Source organism: Megascapheus bottae, chromosome 5, assembly GCF_031878675.1.
Source record: "Megascapheus bottae isolate mThoBot1 chromosome 5, mThoBot2.hap1, whole genome shotgun sequence".
Taxonomy (NCBI): domain Eukaryota; kingdom Metazoa; phylum Chordata; class Mammalia; order Rodentia; family Geomyidae; genus Megascapheus; species Megascapheus bottae.
The window spans coordinates 10883626-10895631 of NC_143513.1; the positions used below are offsets into that span (position 1 = coordinate 10883626).

At 41.4% G+C, this 12006-nt stretch overlaps 1 protein-coding gene across 1 annotated transcript in view; it reads right to left on the reverse strand.

The window, feature by feature from the left end:
* Positions 1 to 10148: 10148 nt before the first annotated feature.
* Positions 10149 to 12006, reverse strand: part of Itprid1 (ITPR interacting domain containing 1) — a 55617-nt gene continuing 53759 nt past the window's right edge. Inside the window, exon 14 of the mRNA XM_090332277.1 lies at positions 10149 to 11215. Within this exon, the coding sequence (XP_090188403.1) occupies positions 11168 to 11215 (48 nt within the window). The 3' untranslated portion in view covers positions 10149 to 11167. The remainder of the gene's footprint in view (positions 11216 to 12006) is intronic.

A 12006-nucleotide genomic window follows, 5' to 3' on the forward strand; every position in this document is an offset into this window, starting at 1 on the left:
TTACCACTTGAGCCACAACATCACTTCTGGTTTTCTGGTGGTTAATTGGAGATAAGAGTCGCACAGACTTTCATACTTGGTCTGGGTTTGAATGGTGATCCCCAGATCTCAGCCTCCTGAGTAGTTAGGATTGTAGGTGTGAACTACCGGTGCCCAGCTTCAATTAATCTCTTTGAAGTGGGGGAAAGTTTCCTCAGAGAGGACCTCTGTTGGATGAGGCCCACATTGCAGGCAAGAGATTGCAGAACTCCTCTGCTTCCAGCTGTCTTAGGCACAGGGATCCTGGAGGAGGCGACCCTGCATCTTCCCTACCCTCATCACCAACAGTTGCTTCCATCTGCTGAAAAACCTGGGCTTAGGCGTCTACACTCCGCACCTATGAAACTGGAATGCCATTTCCTATTATGTTCTACTTTGTTCTGACAGAACAGTGATTAATTACCACACCCAGTATCTCTCCTTGAAAATGGCCATGGATCACTCTGTACCCTCCATGAAGTAATTGAATCAAGGCCCACACACCTGTTTCCACTTCCTTTAAACAAACACTGGCCCCGTAACTAATATAAAGCAACATTAGATCTCAACCTGTGTTGTGTAAGTACCTCTTTCAACTTGACCCGATGAATGCTGAAAGCTACAAAAACACAGGTGTCAAGGGAAGACTAGCAAAGACTCTTCTTTACCTGTAATGGGAATGCTTGCAACTCAGGCCCAACACTAGCTTTATAAAATGGCTGGCCACAGCTGCCTTGTAGAGTGGTCAAGAGTTTGACTTGGGGCCAACTTGAGATCATGCTTGGATTTCCAGTTGTGTGAAAAAACAACCACTTAGCCCTTGTAAGCCTCTGTTTCCCCATCTTTGAAATGGATAAAATAATGATGACTTCAGTGTTCGCTAAATATAAATCATACAGCTCATTTAGCACATGGAGAGAAAGTGATAGCAACATTTTTATCATAAGCATTAAAATCAAATATAGTGATAGATCTCAATCTGGTTAGAATTTATATCTTTTACATTGATGAGGACTACAAATCCTGAATAGAAAATGCAAATCAACAGTTCTAGGTCTGTTAAAGTAATTAGCAGCAGGCAACTGGGGAGAAATATATATATATATATATATATATATATGTATATGTACACATCTACATAAGTAAGTTTCTGCTTCTTTTCCATTCCCACCATTTTAGTTAGCCTAAAGGTTGAAGTTGCTCAACATATGCCAGCAGAAACAAGTGATTTTTTTATCATGTCAAAAGCTAAGCACTTTTGAAACACATTTACTTGATTCAAAATTCTCTGCCATCAAGGTTTGATGTTGGGCTGGGTGCTAATGGCTCATGCCTGTAATCCTAGCAACTCAGGAGGTTGAGATATGAGGACCATGGTCTGAAGCTAGCCTGGGTGAGAAAGTCAATGAGACCTTAATCTCTAATTAACCACCAAAAGGCAGGAAACAGAGTTGTGGCTCAAGTGGCAAAGTGCTAGAGTTGAGCAAAAAAGCTCAGGAGCACACACACACACACACACACACACACACACACAGTTTGATGTCCTTTTTTTGTCTTTCTTAAGAACTATGGATACACAGACTAGATAATTCACCCAGGTCAATGCAGATTGTAGGAGATAAGATTAGACTTTCTACACCAAAATTCTCATCTATGTGCTATATTTCCATATGGGGATCAAAGAAAGAAGCAATTACATTGATTTCTATTAAGAAATCACCAATCAGTTTTCCAGAACTGTTTCAGGAGAGCAGAAGAGGCAGAAAAGAAACTACCAGGTTGAAGACTAACAGGGAAATCTGAGGGGAAGAGAATGTAGACTGTTAGCTCAGGATTTTCACTGTATAGAAAGACAGGAAATAGGAGGAGAAGGAAGATGGCGCCGAGACAATAGGGACGCTGCCTAGCTCTCTCTGACAAAAAGAGAGAACCAGGGAGTCCCACGAGCCAACTACCTTAAGAAATCCACAACAACTAACTGAAAAAGCAACGGAGAAGGACTCAAACCGGAAAAGAAATCCAGATAAAGCTTACATCCAACTTTCTCAAAGAATTCGGAACGCGAGGACCCCTCCCCCACCTCTCGCCGCCGGCTCCAAGCCATGAAAAGCGGCGGCAGTGGAGGGCGCCAGGCCAGGAGCCCAATTGCTACAGAAACCAGCACAGAACCGGGCCAGCGAACGGCGGAAGCAGCGGAACCCAGACGCGGAACCAGAACAGCAAGCAGTGGAACCCAGACGCAGAACGCAGGCGGCAGAGACCTGAGGGGAGTGAAAGACTCCCCACCACCGTGGAGCACCCGCAGACTGACACAGAGGCGTGAGTAATACAGCGCGTCCCCAAACACATCGGGAAAGCCGAGCCGGTGCCAAGCAATAGAACTTAACTCACACCCCAACACCCCGCCGGAGAAAGACTAGCGGGAGCAGGGGGGCAAGGAATTTAGAATCCTGTCCCTCCCCTCAACAGCCCCCTCCCTCAGGCCATTGACTGGAGATTGACAGGCTGGCTACCTAAGACCCAGCACCCCACCAAGGGAGGCAGGGCTGTCCCAACTCCCACCCACCCAACGGGCTCAACCCCCAGCCCTCTGACTGGAGACTGACAAGCGGGCGGACCCTAAGACTCAGCACCCCACCAGGGGAGGCTGAGCTGTCCCAGCTCCCACCCGCCCACCAGGTTCCTCTCCCAGGCCACTGGATCTGGAGAGTGGAGGGCTTTGGGACCCTGCCTTACAAAAGTGGGTAGGGGGTGCGGGTAAATAGGAGCCAGCATCTGCCCCCCCTCAATTCTCGAGCGGGGCATCCTCCAGCTGGGAATCCTGAGCAAGACAGCATCGAGGGGCCCCCCACAGTCACAGACTCTGACAAAGCAGTGGAAACACAGCAGGGATCTGAAGGGCTGACCAGCAGCCAAGCTCCCCTTCTGAGAATCAAAAAGGTGATGCTCCGCCCTTGGAGCCCACGTCCCCAGCTGGGCCCTGCCCCTGGGAACAGAGGGGTCTCCTGCTGGTCCTGCTGAGAGCCCCTGAAACTCTCAGTCCCCAAACCCTTGGCTTGGGGCCGCCCCTGGAAGCAGCACAGGAAAACGTATGCCAACCACGCTCAGAAGGAAGCTCGCAGACCCAGCCCATGGTCCACTGTGAGGCCACTGGTTGGGCTAAGAGCTAGTCATGCACCAACACATAAGTTTTATTCTAATACTTTCCAAACTTTGTGCTCAAATACGCTACCTACTTACCCCCTGACTTCTCTCATTCTATTTTTCTATCTCTGGACCTCTGTTCGTCTTTCAACCCTTATACTGCATGGATCTACACTTGATGGCTGTTGAGCAACACTGTAAATCTAGGTGTTTAATTATTCTCTAGGCTCAGAGGGACTTAAAGACAATAGAGATTGGATTGAGAGGCTTACTGTTTTGGGTATAAATCGCTTATCAGTGGATGTATTAGACTGGTCGGTAACTGCACAAAAAGAAATAGTGATAACACCAATCAAAACTTGTGAACATCTAGAGTGTGCCAGCTACAGAGGTCAAAGTTGGTTATATCTGAAAAACTATAATCGTGTTTAGTATTAATCTTGCTCCCATTTTCAAATGGGCAGAACAAGAAACTCAAGAAAAACATCAAATCAAGAAACAACATCCCCCACCCAATGTAAACAGACAATGGAACAGTCACTGGCAATCCTAGAGGAGAGTCTTCCAAGTGCTGTACAAATGCAATTGATAAACATCATTAATGAAAAATGTGAAAATATAAAGAAAGAGATAAGGGAGGAAGCCATAGCTGAACAAGAGGAAACAATAAACAAGGTGATAAGTGAAAAAGAAGAAGCCATAAAGGAGGCCATAATAAAGGTTTTTCAAAGAAAGATGGATGAATTCATAGAATCCACAAATAAAAAGGTGACCGAACTCCAGCAAATGTTCAAAGAAAATAAAGCTACTGAGCTAACCACTCAAATGGAAATCAAGGAGCTAAAGAAATCCATACATGATCTAAAAGAAGAGATGCAAGGCATCAAAAATGAGCAATTAGAAGCAAGGGAGATGAAAAATAAAGTAGATAGTTTTGATAGCAGGTTAGACAATGCAGAGGAGAGAATTTCTGGGGCTGAAGATAATTTAGTTATTATAGAGAAAGAACAGAAAATGAGTCAATCCAAATCTACGAAAAATGAGAGAGCGCTTCAGGAGGTCCAAGATACAATTAGGAAGCCTAATTTAAGGCTAATTGGTATTGAGGAGGGCGTGGAGAAAGAGGTCAATGGTACTGGAAATATACTTCAGGCAATTATCTCAGAGAATTTCCCAAATATCCAGAAGGGCAGGCCCATCCAGATACAAGAAGCTTTTAGAACCCCAAACAGACCTGACCAGAAAAGAACATCCCACCGCCACATCGTAATCCGAACTGCATCAATAGAAACCAAAAAAAGGATCCTAAAGGCAGCCAGGGAAAAGGGTTCAGTAACCTATAAAGGAAAACCAATCAGAATAACCCCAGATTACCCAGCAGAGACCATGCAAGCAAGAAGTGACTGGAAGCATATATGTCATGCCCTTAAGTCAAATAACTACCAACCAAGAATACTGTACCCAGCTAAGCTCTCATTCATAACTGAGGGAACAATAAAAACATTCCATTCCAGGGAAAAGCTGCAACAATATGTCGCAACAAAACCAACACTACAGAGAATTCTCAAAGATGTTCTATACATAGAAAACCAAAATAAATGCAATATAGGGCAAGAAATGGCACCTAAACAGCATACCATCTAAGGACCACAAGAACTGTCAAGACACAGGCCCTAATAAAAGCTTTTAAAAATGGTAGGAACTAATGAATATCTCTCAATCCTAACTCTCAATATCAATGGACTTAACTCGCCAATTAAACGGCATAGGCTGTCTAGTTGGATCAAAAAGCAAGAGCCATCGTTCTGCTGTCTTCAAGACACACATCTTACCCCAAAAAACAATCATCTTTTGAAAGTGAGAGGTTGGAATAAACTCTATCAAGCTAACGGCCCCCATAAACAGGCTGGAGTTGCCATCCTCATATCAGATAAAATAGACGTCAAAGTAAAATTAGTAAGAAAAGACAAAGAAGGTTACGACATACTTCTAAAGGGATCTTTCCTCCAGGAAGACATAACGATCCTAAATATTTACACACCCAATCCCGGAGCTCCGAACTTCATCAAGCAAACTTTACTTACACTGAAACCATACATAGATCGAAATACAGTGATTGTCAGTGACTTCAACAACCACTCTCACCTATGGACAGATCAACAAGGCAAAAACTCAACAGAGAAACCTTAGAACTGAACAACTATATAGACCAACTAGATCTAACAGACATCTGCAGAATATTCCACCCAGCAACAACACAATATACATTTTTCTCAGCAGCACATAGAACATTTTCCAAAATAGACCACATCATAGGCCATAAAACAAACCTGGACAGATTCAGAAACACTGAAATTATTCCATGCACACTCTCACACCACAAAGGCATCAAATTGGAACTGAACACACATCTCCACCAACGAAAACCCTGTAACTCATGGAGACTGAACAACACATTGTTGAATCACCAATGGGTCATCGAAGAGATCAGAACAGAAATACAACAGTTTATGAAATTTAACAGTAAGGAGCACACAAAATACCAACTCCTTTGGGACACAGCAAAGGCAGTACTCAGGGAAATTTATAGCACTGAGTGCCTACAACAACAAGTTGGAAAAATTGCAAGCCAACAAGTTAATGTCTCACCTTAACCTCCTGGAAAAAGAGTAACAAACCAACCCTAATCCCAGTAGAAGAAAGCAAATTATTGAAATCAAAGCAGAATTAAATGATTTGGAATCCAAAAAAACTATAGAAAGAATCAACAAAACAAGGAGTTGGTTCTTTGAAAGAATTAACAAAATTGACAAGCCCTTAGCAAATCTTACCAAAAAAAGAAGAGAGCATATCGAAATAAACAAAATCGCAGATGAAAATGGTAATATCACGACAGAAATTACCAAGATCCAGAATATCATGAGGGAATACTTCTCAAACCTTTACGCCAACAAATTTGAGAATCTAGATGAAATGGATGAATTCCTAGCCAATATTAACATACCCACACTGAACCAAGAAGAACTAAGCCAACTCAACAGCCCTATTTCAAGCTCTGAAATAGAAATGGCAATTAGAGAACTTCCACCTAAGAAAAGCCCAGGGCCAGATGGATTCACAGCTGAATTCTATAAGGTCTTCAAAGCAGAGCTCACACCAATACTACTCAAGCTCTTCAACGAAATTGAAAATGAAGGTTCTTTACCAAACTCATTCTATGAAGCCAGTATAACCCTCATCCCAAACCAGACAGAGATTCATCAAAGAAAGAGAACTATAGACCTATATCTTTGATGAACATGGATGCAAAACTTCTCAACAAAATACTGGCCAACCGTCTACAACAACTCATCAAAAAAATTATACACTATGATCAAACTGGATTCATCACAGGGAGGCAAAGCTGGTTCAATATACGCAAATCAATTAATATAATTCAACACATCAACAGGAGCAAAGACAAAAATCACATGATTGTCTCAATAGACGCGGAAAAGGCATTTGACAAGATCCAACACCCCTTTATGTTAAAAGCTCTGGAGAACCTGGAATCCATGGAATATTCCTCAATGTAATAAAGGCTGTGTATGAGAAACCCACTGCAAGTATTACACTTAATGGTGAAAATCTAAAGCCATTCCCTCTAAAATCAGGAACGAGACAAGGATGCCCACTCTCTCCACTCCTCTTTAACATAGTACTAGAATTCCTAGCCAGTGCAATAAGGCAAGAAGCAAGCATAAAGGGGATCCAAGTAGGGAAAGAGGAAATAAAACTATCCCTCTTTGCAGATGACATGATTCTGTATTTAAAGAATCCTATAGACTCTACTCCCAAGCTCTTTGAGCTGATTCAAAACTTTGGAAGAGTAGCAGGCTATAAAATCAACCCTCAAAAATCAACTGCCTTCCTTTACGCCAACAGTGAGAGGAACGAGGCAATAATCAGGAAAGAAACTCCTTTCAGAATAGCCTCAAAGAAAATAAAGTACCTAGGAATTAGCTTAACTAAGAATGTAAAGGACCTTTTTGATGAAAACTTTAAAACCCTAAAAAAGGAAATTAAAGCAGAACTAAGGAAATGGAAAAACCTCCCATGCTCCTGGATTGGAAGAATTAACATTGTGAAAATGACAATCTTGCCAAGAGCTATCTACAAATTCAACGCAATACCCATCAATATCCCAATGTCATTCTTTAAAGAAATAGAAGAGGCAATCCAAAATTTCATATGGAATAATAAAAGACCCCGTATAGCAAAAACACTTCTTAGCAGAAAGAACAGCGCCGGAGGAATTTCAATTCCAAACATTAGAGTCTATTACAGAGCTATAATTATCAAAACAGCTTGGTACTGGCACAGGAACAGGCCTGAAGACCAATGGAATAGAACTGAGGACCCAGATATTAAACCACAGACCTATGGCCACCTAATCTTTGACAAGGGAGCCAAAAAAATAGAATGGAAGAAAGACAGCCTCTTCAACAAATTGTGCTGGCAGAACTGGTTAAGCACCTGCAGAAAACTAAACTTGGATCCTTCTTTGTCACCTTGCACTAGAATTAACTCCAAAGGGATCAAAGACCTAGAGGTAAAAGCTGACACACTGAAAACTTTACAGGAAGGAATAGGAGATACACTAGGCCTCCTTTGCACAGTTCGAAACTTTCTTAATAAGGACCAAGAATCACCACAAATCAGAGAAAGGCTGGATAAGTGGGACTGCATTAAACTGCAGAGCTTTTGTATGGCAAAGGACATAGCTAGTAAATTAATTAGGAAGCCTACAGAGTGGGAGAAAATCTTCACCAACCAAACAACGGACAAAGGCCTCATATCTAAAATATATCAACAACTCAAAAAATTGAATCACTCCAAAACTAACCTCCAAAGTAACAACCATCCCACTAAAAAATGGGCCAAAGACTTAAAGAGAGTCTTCTCTGAAGAAGAAACAAAAATGGCCTATAGACACATGAAGAAATGCTCAACATCTCTGGTCATAAAAGAAATGCAAATCAAAACAACTCTAAGATTCCACCTCACTCCAGTTAGAATGGCCAGGATCAGGAAAAGGAATAATAACAGATGCTGGAGGGGATGTGGCCAGGAGGGATCACTACTACACTGTTGGTGGGAGTGCAAACTCGCTCAACCACGATGGAAAGCAGTGTGGCAGGGCCTCAAAAGGGTAAACATAGAACTCCCCTATGACCCAGCAATTCCACTATTTGGCATTTACCCAACCATCCAGAAACAAGGACATACTAAATCCACTAGCACAACAATGTTCATTGCAGCACTATTCACCATAGCAAAGATATGGAACCAACCTAGATGTCCCTCAGTTGATGAGTGGATCAACAAGTTGTGGTATCTGTACACAATGGAATTCTATGCTGCTGTGAGAAAGAATGACATGGCCCCATTTGTTAGGAAATGGAAAGACTTAGAAAAAATCATATTAAGTGAAGTAAGCCAGACTCAAGGGAACTTAGGCTCAATGGTTTCCCTCATTCGTCATAATCAGTAGAAACCTTGGGCTCTACTAGCAGAGATCTGCATAGAGCAAAATCTTGATACATAAGGCCATATAATGTGAAGCTAATTGAAAGGACCTCCAGGATATTGAAACAAAAGCCATATAATGAATGATTGTTGTCCTTAATGTACTATGTTGTCTCTCATCTCCTTTGCTGTCCCTTGGTTATCTCATATTGTTATACTATCTCACTTTGTTATCTGATATATTGAATTTATTTGTATTTGGATATTTGAAATTTGATAGGGAAGGGGGGAAAACCAAGACGGGTGGGGGGTGTGGGGGGGAGGGAAATTGGTTCCAAGACATGTGAAAGGGTATCAATGTATGTGAATTAATGCACCTTCTATCTGGCAAATATCATGTAACCCTTTTACTAATTACAATAAAAAAAAATCCCCCCCCAAAAAAGACAGGAAATAGAAAGCATGATGTACCATGATTAAGACCATGTGCAAAATTTCTATGTATCTATCATCAATCTACTTCTATAAATCACCTATCAGTTATCTATGAATGTATGTACAAATCTATTACCTATGCATCTATTTATCTACTATTTATATATGCATAAATGTATCTACTATCTACTTCAATCACCTATTTATGTATTTTTTCTACCATCTACCTATGACTATCATCCATCTATCTATGCATTCACTAAAGCAATGTGAAGCTCACAAGATAAAACAACTTTAGATAATTAAGTTATTTTCAAGGAAAATATGCCAGAGAGTAATGTAAAATTGAAGGAATAAATTGATTGTATTCATAGAAATTGCTAATAAAGCAATGCAGTTGACAATTGCCTTGAGTTCACAGAATACAGATGATCCATCAAGTAGGAACAAGTCACACACAAACACATACACTACATATACATACACCACACGCATGCCACATGCCACACAAACTTATACCACACACATAGAATTTTAAGGAGAAAAAGTACTAGATAACTATTATATTTCTTACTAACTACATACATGTAAAATAGTTTCAAATAGTTTAACTTTTAAGACAGAAAAAATAAATGTTTTGTTATTATGCTATAGTCACAAGCCAATAAGCAATTATTAAATATAATGGGAATTAAGAAAGGGATATACATGTAGAATGGTCATATAATGGCGTTTTCCCCGTTACATGTTTCTGGTGACAGAATCAGACAAGGAATGCTATGTGAGGTCATTAACAGTGAAGGCTGACACAGCCTTCTGTAAGCGAATGAAAACACAAGGAAAATTCTTTAGTTTAGTTCTTACAATTGGAAATGATTCTTGATGACATAGGTTCTTCCTTAACTGAGTACAGGCTAAGGGAGGGAAGATCCCATTCCAAACCTCCTGGTCTGTTAATGTTTTAAAATTAAACTGTAAGAGAGGCTGAGTTTGGGTTAGAGAAATTTTCCGTCTAACTGTTAGCTACACATTTTGCTCTACAATTTTCAAGAAAGGCAATTTGTAATATTTTTGAATATCTAGTATACCTTGCAATGGTGGTGATTATTTGCTGCTTGAACCACAATGTGAAATTGGGCGTGCAACCCATCCTCCTACATGAGAACACTGAAGCTTCTGGCTCCACGAGAAAGGACTTTTACCCTTGACACAAACTTACACCCTTCTCACACATCCTCTTTAATTAGACTGGATGACAACACGGAAACAGATTGTGTCCTCAACAAAGGGCTGCCCGTTGTAAGGGACAGAATTTTTGTGTCATTAGAAAGCCTCTTGTTTTTTCTCTTTAGAAAAATCATTTCCTTTTAAAGGGAAAATAAGCTCTAGCTATGCAGGCCAAACATTAAAAAAAATATGTGCAAGGGAAATCTGTTAAATACACAAAATCGAATGGGGAGTGTTTTTCTGTGGGTTAAAAATTCATTTCTTTATGGGACTGGGAGTCTGGCCTAGTGGTAGAGTGCTTGCCTAGCATGCGGGGTTCGATTTCTCAATACCACATACACAGAAAAAGCCAGAAGTGGTGCGGTGGCTCAGGTGGTAGAGCTCTAGCCTTGAGAAAGCCCAAGGCCCTGAGTTCAAGGCCCAGGACTAGCAAAAAAGAAAAAAAAAAGAAAAAGAAAATCCTTTCTTTACACAAATCTACATGGTCAGTGCATGTGCTCTGGTTCAGAGCGGCCTTCAAGATTTCACCTTCTGTCTTCACCAGGCAACTTGTTTTTGCTCCTGCATAACAAAGCCAAGAAAATGTGTGACTTGAGTTTCAAGTGGTCTGTCTCCAACCAGTTTCCCTCATTCCTCAATTTCAGCTTTGAATAAAGAAATGGACTATGCAGGGAACAAAATCAACCTTGAGAAGGAGTCTAGGACTCCAGATGGAAGAGGCCAAAGTGTTCTCTCAGTGTGAATGTGGTTGGGGAGCTGCCATCATCCCAGAATGTGCAGACATTTTTGGAGGAAATCTTCAGGGGAGGGGGTAGAGTGGTGGTTCTAGGGTTTCTCACTGGTTCTCTGGATCCTTGGGGGTATCCAAGTGGCAGGGCCCCAGCTGTGAACAAAACAGCCAAGAAAGAGTTTGAGACCCTGAGTTCTGAATCTTATGGCCACCCCATCTAAAGCATACAAAGGTTTTCCATCACATTTGGGAAAAGAATCCAGCCTCACAGACTTCTGGTCATGGCGTGGCTTGGGCCAGGTGCACTGCTCAGAAACATGGCCCAGTCACAGCCCTTCTGCACCCTTTGTGCCCCTTCCTTACTATCCAGGTTCCCCAAGCAGGTGCACAACTGAAGCCCTCCTTCAGCTTCCCTTTGAGGTGTACCCCATACTGATTGCTCCCCCACAATGCTGGGATTGAAATTGTCTCATTTTTTGTTGTTCTTTTAACTCTCAACAAGGTGGCCTTCTGTCTGTTTTGGTTCACTGAGGCTCCAATATGAGCAGGGTCCCTGGCACACAGTAGGTGCTTCGTTGATCCGAGTCAGACCCTTGCTCTGCTCTTGTTCATGAAACCCATTCCTGTTTTCCAGAGCCCTTCCTGGGTCTCACTGTTAAATGTGCATGTGTGTTTATACTGTTTTTCCCACATTATTATAAACTCCAGTGGATCAGAGACTATGTATCATTCTGGTCACCTTTGTATACCTTGTATACTGCCAGAGACAGACAATGTGACTAATTACTTTACAGTCAATGAAGATTAAAATATTTTGAGTTCTACTGCTTTTAATTATAACAGTGGCGGGGGGTTGCAGAAAGAATCTCTGATAAAGCATTGGTTAGTAGCTGAATTTCCTTAAGGAAATTTTAGATTTCCTTGTAACAGCTGTTCTGGGTCAT